The sequence below is a fragment of the Nilaparvata lugens genome, chromosome 13, assembly GCF_014356525.2.
Source record: "Nilaparvata lugens isolate BPH chromosome 13, ASM1435652v1, whole genome shotgun sequence".
NCBI classification, from domain to species: domain Eukaryota; kingdom Metazoa; phylum Arthropoda; class Insecta; order Hemiptera; family Delphacidae; genus Nilaparvata; species Nilaparvata lugens.
The window spans coordinates 11,055,539-11,076,135 of NC_052516.1; the positions used below are offsets into that span (position 1 = coordinate 11,055,539).

The 20,597-nt window shown below is 35.0% G+C and overlaps 1 protein-coding gene across 1 annotated transcript in view; it reads left to right on the plus strand.

The window, feature by feature from the left end:
- LOC111058531 overlaps positions 1-20,597 on the plus strand; it is a gene marked incomplete in the record, with an annotated part of 104,729 nt that overhangs the window by 53,350 nt on the left and 30,782 nt on the right. Inside the window, 2 exon segments of the mRNA XM_039439824.1 lie at positions 15,551-15,699; positions 17,905-17,972. Of these exon segments, the coding sequence (XP_039295758.1) occupies positions 15,551-15,699; positions 17,905-17,972 (217 nt within the window).

Here is a 20,597-nt window from a genome sequence, read left to right on the forward strand (position 1 = left end):
TTTTTGTGTAGTTGAGAAGTTGATATTGTGGTAATTATTCATACTCGCGCTTCGCGCTCGGCAGGGGGCTTCGCCCCCTGCACCCCCAGTACGGTGAGTTAGCAGCCTCCGCGCTTCGCGCTCCGGCTGGGAGGCGGGCTTCGCCCGCCAATCGCCTTTTCTGACTGAACAGGGTTGGGTAGCAGCAAAGACCTTAAAGATGCATAGACTCACATGCAGCGCTGGTGTCGTACTTGGAATTGAAGTCCGTCATTGAGGGGGCAACCCATAAGATTATTACATACCAATGCCACCAATGCCTTTGTGATCTACAGTATTACAAATAAATTAATGATATATAATATCTCGTGCTAAAATACCCCAATGGCGGTTTTCAATTTCAAGTAAGAGCTATCATTGGGAAGGCATAGGCATTGTGGGTCTATAACTCTTTAAGGTCTTTGGATAGCAACCTCCGCGCTTCGCGCTTCGGCTGGGAGGCGGGCTTCGCCCGCCCAATCGCCTTTTCTGACTGAACAGGGTTGGGTAGCAGCCTCCGCGCTTCGCGCTCCTAGAAAATACTTAGATAAACAGTTTATCAGAGATTGACAATGGTGTAATAACCGGAACCGGTCTTTCTAAGTATCAATTAATCTGTGGTTTTTGACAACTTCTTGGCCCCTTTTTTTCACCCAAAAAGTGCTTGTATTAATTTGATTCATAATTAGTTGAGTGTTACAATAATAATTTCAAGCCGCTTTAAACATGAGAGTTGTCAGGCTAGTTTCACATGGCAGAATCCCGTCTCCTGAAGATCACATGTTCCAATTAACGGTGATTTGAGTGTGATATTTTTACTTTCCTTGCCCTATTACCATAGGTAAGGAAAGTATTGCTTTCCGAAAAAAATTAAGGTACCCCAATTTCTAATTTTCTATACGTTTCAGAGTCCAGAAAAGTGGTTTTTGGGTATTGGTCTGTATGTGTGTGTGTGTGTGTGTGTGTGTGGTGTGTGTGTGTGTGTGTGTGTGTGTGTGTGTGTGTGTGTGTGTGTGTGTGTGTGTGTGTGTGTGTGTGTGTGTGTGTGTGTGGTGTGTGTGGTGTGTGTGTGTGTGTGTGTGTGTGTGTGTTGTGTGTGGTGGTGTGTGTGTGTGTTGTGTGTGTGTGTGTGTGTGTGTGTGTGTGTGTGTGGTGTTGTGTGTGTGTGTGTGTGTGTGTGGTGGTGTGTGGTGTGTGTGTTGTGTGTGGTGTGTGTGTGTGTGTGTGTGTGTGTGTGTTGTGTGTGGTGTGTGGTGGTGTGTGTGTGTGTGTGTGTGTGTGTGTGTGGTGTGTGTGTGGTGTGTGGTGTGTGTGTGTGTGTGTGTGTGTGTGTGTGTGGTGTGTTGTGTGTGTGTGTGTGTGTGTGTGTGTGTGTGTGTGTGTGTGTGTGTGTGTATATGAGTGTATGTGCGTCTGTGTACACGATATCTCATCTCCCAATTAACGGAATGACTTGAAATTTGAAATTAAAGTCCTTACAATATAAGGATCAGACACGACTAATTTCGATCAAATTCAATTTAAGATGACGGCTAAAATGGAGAACATGTCAAAAACAGGGGTTTTCGCAATTTTCTCAAATGGACGGCTCCAGCGTTTTTGATCAATTTTATACCTAAAAAGTCCTTGATAAGCTCTATCAACTGCCACAAGTCCCATATCTGTAAAAATTCCAGGAGGTTCGCCCCATCAATGCAGATAGATTCCCAATTATCAGGCTTCAGATACAACTGAAACGAAAAAAATCAAGTGGAGTAGATTGAGCATGAAAATCTCTACAATTAATGTTCAGTAACATTTTCTCCAAAAATTGAGAATAAGCTTTTAATTCGAGAAAATGTGATTATTCAATTGCAAATTATCGTTGATTCTATTAAATCATTCACTATGAATAGATAGCAGACCTCATGTGTGTCTCCAGCGTTATTGCCCTGTCACCAGATGGCTCAAATCAAATAGTAGACTTGAGATGCGCGGGAACACTAGCGTCAGGTGATCAATTTTCATAACGGCAAGGAAAGTTGTATGAGTGCGCAACACCAGATTTTTATTTATTCTGTATTCAACCGTAAAAATTTAAAATTCTAAGTTTTCGTTGTTTTTTAGTAGAATGGACTAAATTTAAGAAAAGTGAAACCATAACCCTATTTCGGACTCTTAAAATGTTATCTAAATTTGTGAGACAAATAGTACAAGGAGGAACCTTATAGTGAGGTCCACGTTATAATGGCAGTGGATAACGATAGGAGAACAGCTTTGCCGATTCTCTGTCTTGAATAATTTGATTTCTACCTTGTGGAAAATAGATTTGACATCGTTGCCGAGCTAGAAAAGGATAGTACTACCTGATTTTTGGAAAGATAGACAAATATAGCAGCATCGAAGTTAATCAAATAGGCCTACTGTCATTTTAACTTGCACCTCACGATAGCTTTTCTCTCTTTTTACTTTGTTTAACTTTTAATTTGTAAAAATTATGAATAAATAAATAAATATCACGGAAGATCATATTTCATATTTCGGAGCTCTCCTACTGTTAAAAATACAAAAATATCTGTTTGTAGATTATTATGGAATAAGTGTAAATTCAAAATTCAAAATTTATTTATTTCCATCATCATACAACATGCACGATACATTATAATACAAATGAACGATTCTAATACACAGCATGAACCATTTAATGAAAATGAAAATTTCCACCAGCGAAAGTGAAACTTGCTCGCTGGTGGGAGTCCATTCTAGAACTAAAATTAATAATTATTGAATACTAGGAAAAATAAAAAGGAAAAGGAAAAAAATAAGTCCAGGAAAACCTAGAAATACGATATTCAATGCAGACGAAATAAAAGAGAATACTCATTAGAAATAAAAAACAAAAAAAAACAACAGTTGCTACGAAATATTTTTGACCAGAGTAAGTTGCGACATAATAAAAAACAATAGAAATACGAGAATATTGTAATCTGCTATGGTTTCTTATTCACTTAAGGTATTGACAGGAACCCTAATTCTTGGAAAATATTATCACATATCCATTTATTCAATATTTTACTATTTTGACAAAGAGCTAGGAATTCTTCAGGTACCATGTTGATTAACTTTGAGCTAACATAAATAAGCTTCATAGTTGGAAGAGCTTCAATCCCACCCCCTTTTTTTTTTTACACCAAATTCTGAATTAGCATCTTGTACGGACATTTTTGTTTTTTTTGTACTAATTTTGCTAGTTGTTTATTCTTGTTGTAATTTAATATTACTTGTATTTTATGTATGTGTGTAAAGGAAAAATAAATTGAAATTGAATTGAATTGAAGCTGTCTCCGAACTATACTCAGGTTGCTGTGATATAAATGTTGATACATGAGGTTGTATAATACAGGGGGAAGAAAGAAAAGAACTGTGATTGGTAAGAGGAGGAGGGACCGAGACTGAGAGGGGGAGGGATAGAGGAGGAGGAGGATGAGTAGGAGAAGGAGAAGGAGGAGTTGGTGGAGGAGGGGGTGGAAGAGAAGGGAGCCAAAAAGGGCAAATGGCAACTTTCAGAATCCAAATCCCTAACGAAAATAAGCTGTGCGGAGTGGTTTTGTTTTTAGTAACTTTCAGATCGCCAAGTTGCAAGAGACTAAAACAAATGGTGGAGGCAGAAGAAGGAGAAGAGAGAGTGGAATGATTGAGGGGAGTGAGAGAGAATAGGACGGAACAGTGAGAAAAAAGAGAGAAATAGAGAGAGAGATGGGAAGGGGAAAAGAGAGAGAGACTGATCCCTTGATTGATCCCTTTATTAAGGGAGGAGTTAGGGCTCCAGATTCTCTCTGCCTTACAACACTTATTCAGAGACAGAGAGAGAGAGAGAGTGAGAGAGAGAGTGAGAGAGAGGGAGAGAGAGAGAGAGAGAGAAACAGATTCAAATTGATAATTTCGATAAGAAGCTGTGATAGTAAAGAATGTTTCAGATTAGATTAGATTTCCCTATTTATTTACGTTAAATATATACTGGCTTTCACACTAACCTGCATTGAATGCCAGTAGGCCTAGAGCTGATTATCCAACAGATTTTACAAGGTATTATTTAATAAATAAGTTCTACCATTGCCACCTCTAATACAGGGCCGCGGCCTACGATATTGCAACGTCGCAGTGTAGTCCTAGAATCTAATACATGATTGGTGAAAAAGATCAGCTGGTATTTTGTAAAATCTTTTTACCAATCATGTATTAGATTGTAGGCCTACACTGCGACGTTGCAATATTGTAGGCCGCGGCCTTGTATTAGAGGTGGCTATGGTTCTACTCTTTGTTTCTAGAAGTTATCTACATATATATTGTAATGTATTGAGAAATCATATGTTCTTGAAATGTTACCATGGGATTTAGAAATAATAGCATAGAGAAACAATAGCGTGAGTAGATATCCCATGGTATAGGGCGATTATGTCGCAACTTTTACTGTTATCTCAAGCATATAGTCCACGTAGTTCTTTCCCGTGGAGCTTTATGACGCTGGTAGTCTCTCATATTGTGTAATTCATACACTCTTACCCGGTCAAAACAGTAAAAATCAACAAAAATCGACAGTAATCGGCTTGGGATAACAGTAAAAGTTGCGACATAAACGCCCTATACCATGGGATATCTACTTACACTATTGTTTCTCTATGATAATAGTTAGTACTTGATCTGGCCTAATGGTATCAAGTTTAATCAAGTTAACGTTGTATTTTGTCTTTTTAAGTGAATAAACGAATACTTAACATGTATTATCTGTTCTGATTAAATTTTCATTGGTTTCCTTTATAATGTAGTGTTAGTATGAAATGGGCCTCCAAGTCCTGGCAATACATTGTCATTTGTGATGAAAAATCAATAAAGGATCAATAAAGAATCAATAAAGGATCAATAAAGAATCAATAAAGGATCAATTAAGAATCAATAAAGGATCAATAAAGAATCAATAAAGGATCAATCAAGAATCAATAAAGGATCAATAAAGAATCAATAGAGGTATGAAAAAATAACCATAATGAAGTGTGAATGCAATAATTTGAATATAGAGTAGATAATAATAATATTATAATGTAACTACATAAATCACCGGTGTCTCAACAAATAATTGTTGATTCTCTGAGAAGTATTTAGAATAATATCCTTCATGTCAACACACTAAAATGTGAGAATAGTTAGGGACTGAGAATGTTGTGAAGTGAACAACTACAAGACTTGACCTATTTGAACCTTATCTAAATTTGGGAGAGGAATAGCACAAGGCTACCTTATTTTTTCTCTCACTATCATTTTGATGATGAACTTATTGTATGAATCAATATAGAATAAAGAATGAATAGAGGAAAATTGAAGGAGACTGAGATAGAAACAGAAGAGAGCTTAAGAGTATGGGAATTTAATTTGATGATTCCTTTGTCGAAATTGATTAAATGAAACTAGATGAATGATGAAATAATTTTAATGTTGGAATGACAAAATTGAACTTTTGATAAATATAAAAATAAAACTGTTACAAGTGATAAACAAACTATGCTAGTTGAAAACATCACAGGTGGCAATCAGATGAATCGCTACAAGAGTAACAAAGTGTAGAACGAGAGAGAAAAGAATAAAATTAGGGAGAGAGTGGTGTGAATGGATACAACAGTTGAACTGATTAGCAAGTAGCAGGGTTGAGTTTTGGGGGATTTTTAGGGGGTTGGTTAAGGGTAGAGACCCAAAGTGGATACTCGCGTTGGAGGAAGTCTGGGAAACCCTAAACCGACCCTTTTGGGGCACTGAGGAGCGGAGAAGGAGGAGGAGTGTCAAGATTGGGGGTTTTACAGATGAGGGTGTCTTTCTAAAGAGGGGGAAGAGGATCAGTTGTGGAGGAGGAGAAGAAGGGGAAGGAAAAGGAAGTAGAGGAAGGAGGAGGAAGTAGAGGAAAGATGATGAAGAATAAGGAGAAGGAGGAAAAGAAGACAGGAAAAGAAGACAGGAGTAGAAGAAGGACAAGAAGGAGAAAAGGTGGAAGAAGAAGAAGGATGAAGTAGAGGGAAGATGATGAAGAAGAAGAAGGAGAAGGAAAAGAAGACAGGAGTAGAAGAAGGACAAGCAGGAGAAGAGGTAAAAAAAGGAGAAGGAGAGGAAGGAAATAAAGGGAAGATGATGAAGATGAAGGAGGAGGAGGAGAAGAAGAAGAAGAATTAGAAGAAGAAGAAGAAGAAGAAGAAGAAGATGGAGGTAAGAGAGCAGGGGAAAGAGGGTAAGGGTTCGATTAGAATGAAGTTTGGGGATGTACATTGGTAATTGATTATGCATGTTTTAGGAGAGTGACAGGGGATGTTCCCTCTACCTCCTTCCACCACCAACTACCCTTAGGAACCCCAGGATAAACTTGTGTGTGTAGACACCGCTTTGTGCAATGGACTCCAGTCTACAGATCACACCCTCGCAATTGTCACTACTTATCCTTATACTTGTTCTTGCTATCAGTTTTGTCTCTTTTATTCTCCCTCTTTCTGAATCGAATCGGCTTCTTTTTCTCTTGTTCGCTATTTCTTGACCTCTATTATCTTCTCATACCTTGTTATCCACTTCTTTAACTTCCTTTTTTAATTTATTATCTACTGGTTCTTCTCTTAATCTTTGACTTTTGTTTCAATGCCCATGATTTTTCTCAATATTAAGTTTACGAATAAATACAATCATGATGTACTTATGTAAATTGGAAAATTTCATCTTCTTTTAGACATTATTTTACCCCGCATCCCCCTTCCGTACCCTTTCCTACTCGTATTTCTTCGGGTTTTGAGAAAATTGTTAGTCATAAATCCCCTCTCTACTACAGACTTCAGTTATAATAGTATAGACATATACTAGTAGTTCTGTGAACAGTAGACTTCACGCAGTATTCTCATTCACAAGTACCTGATTGAAACTATAGAACTTATGGAAATACAGCAATAGACTGGCTTCTCCACACATCTGTGTAATCACTTGTCAGCTGATTTATGATGAATAATTCTATAGTCTGATTTTTTTTACTCCAATATTGACGTATGAAGGAGGCTCCTTTTTCCTTTTATATTATCCATGAAATGCAAAATTTCCAAAAACCTTGTATATACGTCGACGCGCAATTAAAAAAGGAACATACCTGTCAAATTTCATGAAAATCTATTACCGCGTTTCGCTGTAAATGCGCAACGTATAAACATTTAAACATTTAAGAGAAATGCTAAACTCTATAAAAGATATGTGTTTGAATAGTTGACCGAGAGAAGTGAGGTCTAAGATTCAAGTCGACGGCTCTCTTGATGTTTAATGTCTCTTATGTCTCTTAATGTCTATGCAATAGTCCCTAGATTATAATTTCTAATGATGATCATTCAAGGTTATTAGATAATAACTAATGCTACCTACTTCAATTTTGAAAAGACGTCTTTAGTAGAGTTACTCTATCAAAGATATGTGTTTGAATAGTTGACAAAGCGAAGTGAGGTCTAAGATTCAAGTCGACGGTTTGGCATTTCTCTTAATGTTTAAATGTTTATATGTTGTATATGTTATCATGTTGTATAAACATATGTTTATAAACATCTAAACATTAAGAGAAATGCCAAACCGTCGACTTGAATCTTAGACCTCACTTCGCTCGGTCAACTATTCAAACACATATCTTTAATAGAGTAACTCTACTAAAGACGTGTTCAAAATTGAAGTAGGTAGCATTAATTATTATCTATTAACCTTGAATGATCATCATTAGAAATTATAATCTAGGGACTATTGCATAGACAATATTATAGCCTAAACTAATGCTATGTTTAATTGGTTATTAGAATAGGAAAATACTAGGATATTTGCTTGTATTTTCTCATGCAACTGGGCTTTTGAGTACCATGAAGAAATGAAAGGTATTCACTAAATACCATTGAATTTAAAAAAAAATACTGAACTTGAAAACGTGAATCTAACAGTCTTACCCCTCCCCACAAAAATGATGTACATAATCATCATCATCATCATCATCATCATCATCATCATCATCATAATCATCATCATCATCATCATCATAATCATCATCATATCATCATCATCATCATCATCATCATCATCATCACATCATCATATCATCATCATCATCATCATCATCATCATATAATCATCATCATCATCATCATCATCATCATCACCATTATCATCATCATCATCATTCATCATCATCATCATCATCATCATCATCATCATCATCATCATCATCATCATCATCATCATCATCATCATCATCATCATCAATCATCATCATCATCATCATCATCATCATCATCATCATCATCATCATCATCATCATCATCATCATCATCTCATCATCATCATCATCATCATCATCATCATCATCATCTCATCATCATCATCATCATCATCATCATCATCATCATCATCATCATCATCATCATCATACATCATCATCATCATTCATCATCATCATCATCATCATATCATCATCATCATCATCATCATCATTGTCATTGTCATTGTCATTGTCATCGTCTTCTTCTTTTTCATCTTCTCCTCCTTTTTTCTTCTTCTTCTTCCTCATCTTCTCCCTTTCCTTCTCCTTCTTCTTTTTCCGCATTTCGCCACTTTCCACAACGGTTGAAAGTAGTAGTGGGTGGTATGTATTGGAAAGCATTGTGTTGTTGAAACTAAGTGCTAATCGTTGAGAGTAGTGGCAGGGGGCAGGAGGCAGGCAATGTTGCGCTCTGCTCTCTGCATCTGGATTTGTTTGCAATTTGCATGTGAAGTGAAAAGTTTCACATCGACTCCCGCAAAGTTTCATCAACCTTTCACTGCAGGGTTTATTTAGGGTTATGATGTGTGTTCTCATGTATCATGTATCTTTGATCATGTGTATCATGTGTCTTGTATCTTGTATCATGTATCACGTACCTTGTATCATGGATTGATGAATACCACTTTCTCTTCCATAGCTACTTCTAAATCCTCTACTACACATTACTTCAATAGCTACTCGTATCTTATCTGGATCAATAATGCAATGTTCTTCATAATATTGTAAATAATATTGTATTCTTCAGATAATCTACTTTGTTATCATGTCGAGATGGAGCTCATATTATGAAGAATGCTATCTCCTTGATTTATATATATAAATCAATAATGCTATGGCTATTTTCAATATAGTCAAAAAATAATCCATTTTTTATCATGTCGGGAAGGAGTTTATATTATAATACTAGCCTTCAGGCTCGCTTCGCTCGCCATATCCGTCTAGCCAGGACCCCCGACTGGATCGCCCAAGAATGAGATCAGCAGGCTCGCTTCGCTCGCATGCATTTTTTCATTTGAGCATTTTTATGATATGTTAGGACGATCCAGACGGGGATCCAGACTAAACGTCTAGCTAAACGGATATGGCGAGCGAAGCGAGCCGGAATGCTAGTAATATAATATTCTCAGGGATAGCTCTGATTGAAGTAGCAGTGCCCAATCAATTTTTCCGCGATAAATGCATTTCAATCTTCAACTTGGTTCCAACCAAACAAAGTCAACTCAATTTAATGCTAACCTGACAAAATTATTAATTTAGTTACCAGTTAACAACTGTTTCGAAGAGGTACTCTCTCTAGATTCTATATTAACATATGGTATGGACATTTTTCGATTATAATTAATAGAATAAGAAGAATATACATGTTAAAAGACGAACTTTAAACCCTTAAAAACCACCCTTAGAGTTAAAATATTGCCAAAAGATTTCTTAGTGCGCCTCTAAAGGGCCAACTGCACATATACCGACCAAATTTGAACGTTTTTGGTCCGGTAGATTTTTACTTCTGCTAGTGAGTGAGTGAGTCAGTCAGTCAGTCAGTCAGTCAGTCAGTCAGTGAGTGCCATTTCGCTTTTATATATATATATATATATATATATAATATATATATATATATATATATATATATATTATATATATATATATCGATAGATAGATCAAGAATACTATCTATTTGATGATCAATAATGTATTGGATAATCTGAATAATATATTCAATGCATTTGATTATTCAGAAAATAATGGATTTTGTTATACCAAAAAGAATATGAGCTGAAACTTTGAATAGGCTATATACAGCTCGAATTGGATGATTTTAAGTTTCAGTTTCTGGAAGACAAATTTTTTATTTTGATTAGGTGGTAATAAAGTACTATATAAATTAAACACTTCAATGAATCAGATCATGTTTTGGCCAATTCGTTTCTTATTAATCCCAATTATACATATTAAATTCTCAATTCTCACATTTTACAGAGCTTTGTGTTGAAAGAATTGAAGCAAACTACTGTAATTTTCAATAGATAAAAGCTGTATTACTCCTTATATTCCGTGATAATACATTAATTTTGAATGAAAAAGACTAAGAAATTGTCAAAAAACCACAGATTTATTGATACTTAGAAAGACCGGTTTCGATTATTACACCATTGTCAATCTCTGATAAACAGTTGGTGTAATAACCGAAACCGGTCTTTCTAAGCATCAATAAATCTGTGGTTTTTTGACAATTTCTTAGTCTTTTTCATTCAAAATTAATGTATTATCACGGAATATGAGGAGTTATTCAGCTTTCATCTATTACACCATTGTTAATCACTGATAAACAGTCTATCAGAGATTGACAACGGTGTAACAATTGAAACCAGACTTTCTAAGCATCAATAAATCTGTGGTTTTTTGACAATTTCTTAGTCTTTTTCATTCAATATGAATAATTACCACAATATCAACTTCTCAACTACAGAAATAAAAAAAAAACATTAATTCTCTTCATTAATAATTTCACCTTCAAAACAAAAGAATTCTCCTAATACGTCAAGCTTTCATATTATTCAAGGAATATGATGCTATTATACTTTCTATATTTCAATGTCAACAGCGATAGATGACGTCATACAGCTTCGACCAATCACAGCCAAGCAATGACGGCTCTCTTCACTCCTCACTCCAAAACGCCTTCCTATTGGCTGATGCCAAAAATGGTCATTTTCTAGACTCCATTTTGATGATCCGTCAATGATAGCTGATTTGAAAGCCACTTATAAACTACTGACAGGTAACCCGTGCTCTGCACGGAGCTTGACAAACTGAAAAATTGACCTACTGAAATCTTGAAGAATTTCAAATAGTCCATCCTCGGTAAATTAAGAATCTATATGCGAAATTTCAAGTTAATCAACCGAGAGTCTTAGCTTTTTGGCGACCGAGCCTATGTTCTTGAATTGAATTTAGATACATATGTACGAGTACAAGAATAACTTATTGAGGAATTCATATATATAGTGTGGTCTACGTTATAATGGCAGTGATTAAAGATAGAAGAATAGCGAACTAATTATATTTCTGCACTGTCAAAAACATAATTGTCATCGTAAAAGACCTAGAAAAAGATAGTACCACCGTCTTTGTCGAATGATAGACAAGGATAGCAAAATCAAATTTGACCAAATACTGTCATTATAACGTGGACCTCACTTTAGTCTAGTCAACGAAAGATTATAGAGGGAAAGTTTGGAACACAATTTTCAACCCCACAGCTCTTTTAAGGATAGTTAGAGGATTAACATATCAAAAGTCCTCACCCCTACCCCCTGTGCTAAAGGGTTGGGGGTGGTTTGAGAGTACCATTTTTTCATTTTACGCATATATCTCGGAAACTATGCATTTTATAAACATTTGTGTTTCATACAAAATTGAAGCTTAATAAATAGAATTTCAACTTATGAAGAATCATTGTGCATTGATACATATAACTTACATGATATGACGTCTTCATTCTGATTTTGAGAAAAATAGATGTTTGCTTTCGGAAGTTACAGATAAGTTCTATGCCTCTAACGAGATGATTCCTGGATGTATGAAACATCTCAGAGTGATATTTGAGTAAGAAATTTGTAAGTTGGGGAGCAGGTGAAAGATTGAATACCAAATATGAAGCGGACGGATTCTGAATTCAAAAATCCTACTTTCAAGAGTTGACTTGTCCTGATATGAGACGCCCCAATTCAATTCAATCTGTGTAAATGTCTATAAGAGAAATATACTGTTCTTGGAGGATTCATGAAACTTTACAAGATAAATATTCATGCCTAAAATATTTATGGCTCTCACTCACTCATTCACTTGAACTACTGCAGTAAAATTATTCTAGACTCCTAACTGAGATTCAAACTGGTTATTGAGACTAAACTGTTCTGATAAACTAGTGGTTTGAGTCGATTTCAAACCACAACGATTTCAATCGACAACATTGAGTCGATTTCATTTGCCAATAATTTCTTAGTATCGGGGACCGAGCTTCGCTCTGGAGTACAAAAGCATAACAAATTTATTACGAAAGAAGAAATCATAATAACATTCATACAGAAATGTTCTATCCAATCACAGTAAATTGAGATTAATTCCCCAGATGAATGCAAAAATTTCCCTCACAAAGGCCCAGTTGTACAAAAGCTGGTTAAATTTTAATCCTGATTAACTTCACGTGAACCAAATCAGAGAAGACCATTTGAAAAAGATGGATCTACTGGAATAAATCAGGATTGAAAATAACCCGGCTTTTTCGCAACCGGCAATAAGTACTTGATTGAATGATTACAAAAGTTCAACAGCTGAATCCCACACACACGAACTCGCTCACTCACTTCCATCACCAACAGACGAATTAATTATTATGAGCTGTTTCTCCAAGGATGAATAATGATTATCCTTTTAATTTCCTTGAGCGAGTTTTCCCAGTGATGAGACCTAGTGCAATCGAATCTTTATATTATAAACTTACTATGTTCTGAATTTCGTGAGAATTGTTAGAGCAGTTTTCGAGATGCGGTGAAATACAAACATATAAACATCCAAACATCTGAACATATAAACAAAAGTTGCTCGTTCAATAGTATAGGATTCCGATCATACTCGATCAAACATAAATATTTATCTTGTAAAGCTCAATAAATCCTTCAAAAACAATATATTTCTTCCACGAGCCTTTATTTTAAAGTTGTCTACAAGAGAAAAAACTATTTCAAATATACCAATAAACACAGATTTATCAACGACAAATCAATTCTACCTCACATAGAGCAATGAACTGTAAAGGAGGACAATAATTCAAAGCAATCATAACTGACTGTTTGTCTAACTAATTATGTGATTGGGCAAATTCAAGCTAACCTCACCAAGCTAGCAAAGCTTTCACAGAGATAATATAAACAGAGCTTCACTGATACTGGAATTATGATAATGTTGATGATGATTAGTATAGTGATGATGATGATGATGTAGATTATGATGACGATGACAATAGTGATGATGATGATGAGAATATTTGTGATACAAAGCTACCTTTGTTGAAATTCTGCATTTGCTGATTCAGCATCCAATCCGACACTCAGCAGACATAAACAGTCCTATTGTATCTATTATTTAATTTCTCAATTGTATCTGCATCAGATATTATTGAATTTGTAGTTGGTTTCACAATTCGATGAGGTTCTTCCCTAATTTCAATTGAATTTTTCCAATTAAATTCAATCTATTTCCCAATCTATAAGCTTATATATAAAAGCGAAATGGCATTCACCAATACCTACTATTACTTAGTAATAGTAGGTATTGCACTCACTCACTCGCTGACTGACTGACTGACTCACTCACTCACTCGCATAGCTAAAAATCTACCGGACCAAAAAAGTTCAAATTTGGTAGGTATGTTCAGTTGGCCCTTTAGAAGCGCACTAAGGAATCTTTTGGCAATATTTCAACTCTAAGGATTGTTTTTAAGGGTTTAAAGTTCGTCTTCTAGCATGCATATTCTTCTTCTCCCAATCTCTTAATTATAATTGAAATTTCCATATCATATGTTACTATAGAACTATAATCTAGATAGAGTACCTCTTCGAAACAGTTGTTAACTGGCAACTAAATTAATAATTTTGTCAGGTTGGCATTAAGTTGAGTTGACTTTGTTAGGTTGGCACCAAGTTGAAGATTTAAATGCATTTATCGCGGAAAAATTGATTGGGCACTGCTACTTCAATCCTGGGAATATTATATTACTAGCCGTCAGGCTCGCTTCGCTCGCCATATCCGTTTAGCCAGACGTTTAGTCTGGACCTCCGACTGGATTGTCCTAACATAATATGATAAAAATGCTCAAATGAAAAATGCATGCGAGCGAAGCGAGCCTGCTGATCCTATTCTTGGACGATCCAGTCGTAGGTCCAGTGGGCAGAGCCCCCTGGCTAGACGGATATGGCGAGCCTGACGGCTAGTTATAAATAAAACAGAAGAAGTTGTGTTTCTTTTCTGGCTCTAAATTTTGTAAATTGATCAAAAATTTCCAATTTTAAAGATTTGAGTAAAATATTTTTGTTGTTGATTAGTTTTAAAATATCAAAATTTAAAATTTTTAGTTTAGTCATTAGTTTAGAAGTGTAAATTGGACTTTTTGAAGTGAAATCTAACCTCATTCTTTTTTGAAACTTTTATTTGTAAAATTTGGGAGAAGACAGTTTTGGGCTATGCCTGTTGTCTTCTCCCAATCATATTTTAATTATGATTTGTGATTGTGAATAAATAAAAATACAATATATAAATGAATAAAATCGTACATAAATAAATAAATAAATAAATAGATAAATAAAATAAATCAAATCGTACAGTATTTTATTGACTTATTCTGACTTTAGCTTAATCCTCAAAATGTTTCCTTAGTGAGGTCCACGTTATAATGGCAGTGTTTGATTAGCAATGGTATTGTTATCCTTGTCTATCATTCAACAAAGCGGATAGCGCTATCTCTTTCTCGCTTTGCTCTGTTGCCAGATCGTCTTTTAACAATGTAGAATTAATAATCAATTAACAGAATATTTCATCTTAATTATGAAAATGCATCATGAAATTATTGAAAATTATAATTTCTTGCTTTATAGAATAGAATTGATTCTTTAAAACGAGAAGAAATAGTTAATATTACATCAATAAATCTGTATCAGCTACCGTCTATTGAAGACATTGACAAGACAGAGGATCGGCAACGTTGTTCTGCTATCTTTCTCCACTGCCATTAAAACGTGGACCTCACTATAGCTGAGCTGATTTGTCATTTACAGAAGGTTTCCCAAACAGTGGAGTCAGGTTTTTCATTGACTAATTTATATGTCTCAGTGCAATAATTAATTTGTTATTTTCATGAGATTTTTACTTGTTCACCAACTAATTCTATATAATTCTATTTCTAGGCTGACAAATAATTTTTGAATAGTAGCGCTCGAATTTCTCTGTTGTTAATATTTGCAGTAGCAGAAGTCTTCGGAATGAATTACAGCATTTTATTTGGATTCTCGTTTAATAATAATAATTAATTCTATGTTCTTCTTTTGTATGTATATGATGATTTCATGAGATTCATGTCATTTTTTCTCCTGATTTGTCCGGACTAATTTTATCTATTTTGTGTGTGTTTTGCAGCGGAGGTGGGCTGTCAACTGCCTGAGCGTTGGTCGGGGGGCATGGTTCCAGAGCGGCGTGAGACAACCCATCATCATAGACCGGACTCGCATCTCGAACAAGGGACGCTGCTTCACCAACGATGGAGACAAATTCCACATGTTTGACGAGTAAGTTATCACATTTACCATCAACTTACATCTTCTTAGTTTAAAAAATACCTTTTCAAAGACATACTATAGTGAGGTTCACGCTATAATGTGCAGTATTTGATTAAAATGTGTGTTGCCATCCTTGTCTGTTTAATGTTATAAAATTCATTAGGACGGTAAAACCGAAAATATCTTACGAACAAGAATCGATGTGTGTGTGCAGGGCTATACACAATAAGAAATAGTATATTTCGCACCTAGAGCAGAAAATGAGATTTTTCCAGCTCGAAATCGGTTTTCAACCCGAAAAGATTGAGAGCTGGAAAAACATTTTCGCCCGTGGTGCGAACGATATTTTTCACCACACTACAGGTATTGCTGCAAAATAAATAAAGAATACAAAATAAAGAATACTCGTTTAGCTATCTCTTGATTTTAGTGGTAGAAGATTTGCAGTCAGGATTTCAGATTCTTTTAAAATTTCACTTTGAATACCACAGTCATCTTCAAGCATTTTTGAAAATTCGGAATGCACTAATCAACAATAAATAATTGAATAAAAATGGTTGCGAAGCGAATTACCAGTTTCGAATACTGGAACTGAAATCATGGCGACTTCAGCTGATGATGAAAGTGGACACTCGCCCGATCTAGCGGATGACTTATTAACTACTTCAATGAGCGGCTGGAAAGAGACAACTTTCTGGCCTAGACCGGAAAAGAAACCCTTTTCTGACGTCGTCTGCAAACAAGGTCTTTCAGATCTACGTAGGGACTGGAAAACAGCTGCTTTCTGTGCAGTGTGGCGAAAACATCATTAAAGACGGTAGTTTTAAATCAAGAAACTGCAAGAGAGTATTAGGCCTACTTAACTTGCTAGTAACTGAAACTACCATTTCTGCAACACAAGTTTTTATAATACACCTGTTCAATTAAGTAGAACTCGTCTGGCCTTTGCATGGGAAAAGTCCTTTACCAATCCTTCAAGATCTAGGGACTCAGCTATTTCATGTTCGATGGAAATCATCGCGAGATCACTCAGACGTTCCTGGGACATTGTTGATCTTAAATATGTCTTTATTAGCTTGAGTTTGGAAAAGCTTCTTTCTCCACTCGCAACTGTCACTGGTAGAGTCAATATATATTGGTAGGAAATTTCATAACAAGCTACCTCAAATCTTGAAAAGTAATGATGATTTGAAGATTTTCAAAAAACAAAAGAAAAAAAAATTAGTTGATAGAGCTTTTTATAGTGTACAAGAATTCCTTTCAAACCTAAACTAGGTTGAACTACTTAGTGTTAGAATTATTATGTAATAACATGACTTGTCTTATACTCTATGACTGGAGTCTTTAGGACGTAATCTTAAAAAAAAAAATAAATAGATAAAATCCTTAGAGAAGCACTTGAATTAGGCGCGATGCCATGACCAAATTCATTTATAATGGTTAACGTTTCTTTTTGGAGAACTGTTAGGCTTTATAATACTAATTGTTGATAGAACTTTTCATACTACATATAATTTTACTATTCACATTTAACATAATGAACTGATTATTTTATTTGTATTTTTTAATTTGCCGCCCTCAAAATTCCGCCGCCCTGGGCGGCCGCCCGGTCCGCCCACCCCTGGGGCCGGTGTAGTATTCTACTCTGGTAGGCCGTGATATAAGGGTTGGTGCCCGTTATGGATTCGCCTCAACCGGTCAAACAAGTTTTTTTTACTCCAGAACTGAGATATTCAGTGACTTCTGGGTGTCACAGCTGATGACGTTTAGGTGCCCTGTTTGAGGAGATACAAAAGAGCATCTGTTGCTTATGAAAAGCTATATTGAAGCTCCTTGTGTATCTTCTCGGATGCAACACGTTGCTTTTGAGAGGATACAATAGAGCATCCGTTGCTTATGGAAAAGGTATATTTTCAAAAATGTTCGATGTTTTTGAACAGATGGTATTGTAGCCTAGTGACCCTCCGCCGATAGGCAAAGCTACAGGATCTTGACTGTATTTATAATAATTTATTTACAGATGGAATTAAATAGAGAATGCATTTATTCAAATGCTAATTAATATATAATTTTTATTGAACGAAAATCCTAAATAAATGCAGTAGCAGAGGTCTTCGGGGTGATTTGCAGCATTTATTTAGGATTTTCGTTCAATAATAATTATAATTTATTTATCTTGAATGCTTTAAAACTTGTATTTATTTATTTTTGCAGTAAAAGTATGTGCTACAGATGCGTGGTAATTCATGAGAAGCATGAAAATGTTCTTCAGTACAAGGAAAGTAAGTACTCTTCATATTTCAAATAACATTCTCAATTACACAATTTGATTCAACATTTTTTCAACCAGAACAGAACAATTTTTAATCAATTGTATTTCAAATGAATCATCCTTCTATTTCACAACTTGTCTACTTTTCCAACCAGAACAGAGCAATATTTAATCAAATCCAATTGAAATATATATGAAAATATTATGTATTTTGTTATGTATATGTAATATACGCGTATATTATGAAAATAACAGATTTATCATTACATCATGAATATTGTAGTCCCATGTATTATATATCATATAACGCGAGAAAGATCATGTATCATAATATACTATATTAGTCATCACTGTTATCTCATTATTATCAGGGTTCTCCCGAATTAAATAGTTACAATTCAGCTTTTTTTTCTCCATACATTTCAAGTTTCATGCATTATTATATGAATTATCACATCAATTTATCACTGATAACTCCTATCATATTACATGCCTAATGAAAAACTGAGTATTCATGATGATTAGGAGTCTAGAATTAAGAATCATATACAGCCTTCAGAAAAACTGGAAATACTTCAATCATCAACAGTGGAAAAAGTTCTATATATTTATTAACTGGATGATAAATGTTTATTGCCTGGTTGCCCAGAAACCTGTTAAATTTTACTTATGATTAAATGTTACGAGAACCAATCAAGGTTTTTTGAGCAGCAGGCTCCGCTCATTGGTTCTTGTGGCATTTAATCATTATTTTTTATTTAACAGGCTTTTGTGCAACTGGGCCATCGTATTCGAATCAGATGATGATGATCATGTATTTATAGTGCATTTCTATCGTGGTTTTTAATGGTGAGAAATTCTCGTTAACTGAAAGGCCACCATTAAAGTTTTCAATTTCTGGTAGGGTAATTTCACTGTAATTTCACAAAAAACAAGTGAAAGTTTTCACTTGCGCTCACCTTATAGGTCATGAGTCAAATCCTAATGGTCGGACCATTACTTAAAGTCCATTAAAAGTTTGTTCAACAATAATTATTCAAACAAGTTTGTCTCTCATTATTTCAAAGTTTGAATTGTCTATGAAAAATCTATCGGGGCTCTTTTTTGCTGTTAGGGTTCTCTTTTCCTTGTAACGTTTTCATCTCGATCAATCAGCATCATATGTGAGTATTATTTCAGAATATTGGCCAATCAGGAGTGAGTATTCAACAAATTGAAAAAATAGAAGTCAATATTCAAGAGTATCGATCAATAAGCATCAGAAGTGAGTGAGAAGTGGTATCAACAGAAATGATACAGTATCACCACAAAATGATACGGTATCACTACACAGTCATAATACGAACGATACAGTATCATATCTACTTGATACACAACACCATAGTCTGATACAGGACTCACAATCTTTGAATGAATTCTACATTATCATGGGATATCTTCCTATGTTATGTTTTCTCTAAGGTATAAGCTCGAAAATATTGCAACTTACATAAATGAAGAACTCTAATATAGATACATATCATCATATAAGATACACTATCATCTTAACTTGATACATAACACCATAATTTGATAGAAAACTCCCAATCTTTGAATGTATTCTACAAACCATGGGATATTTTCTTATATTATCTTTTATCTATGGTATTAGCTAGAATATATTGTAACTTACATGAATGGAGAACTCTTACCCAATATAATATTCTCTCTACGACAGTATTCTGTATGCATACCCACATGATACTGTACCAATTCATTATGATACAGTATCATTTCAAGCTGATACAGAACTCCCAAACTATGAATGAATTCTACAAACCATGGGATACCTTCTTATGCTATCTTTATCTATATACATATATAAGCGAAATGGCACTCACTCACTGACTGACTGACTGACTCACTCACTCACTCACTCGCATAACTACAAATCTACCGGACCAAAAACGTTCAAATTTGGTAGGAATGTTCAGTTGGCCCTTTAGAGGCGCACTAAGAAATCTTTTGGCATATTTTAACTCTAAGGGTTGTTTTTAAGGGTTTAAAGTTCGTCTTCTAGCATGTATATTATTCTTCTCCCAATCTTTTAATTATAATTGAAATTTCCATATCATATGTTACTATAGAACTATAATCTAGATAGAGTACCTCTTCGAAACAGTTGTTAACTGGTTAACAGTTGTAACGTTCAAATTTGGTAGGAATGTTCAGTTGGCCCTTTAGAGGCGCACTAAGAAATCTTTTGGCATATTTTAACTCTAAGGGTTGTTTTTAAGGGTTTAAAGTTCGTCTTCTAGCATGTATATTATTCTTCTCCCAATCTTTAAATTATAATTGAAATTTCCATATCATATGTTACTATAGAACTATAATCTAGATAGAGTACCTCTTCGAAACAGTTGTTAACTGGCAACTAAATTAATAATTTTGTCAGGTTGGCATTAAGTTGAGTTGACTTTGTTAGGTTGGCACCAAGTTGAAGATTTAAATGCATTTATCGCGGAAAAATTGATCGGGCACTGCTACTTCAATCCTGGGAATATTATATTACTAGCCGTCAGGCTCGCTTCGCTCTCCATATCCGTTTAGCCAGACGTTTAGTCTGTACCTCCGACTGGATTGTTCTAACATATGA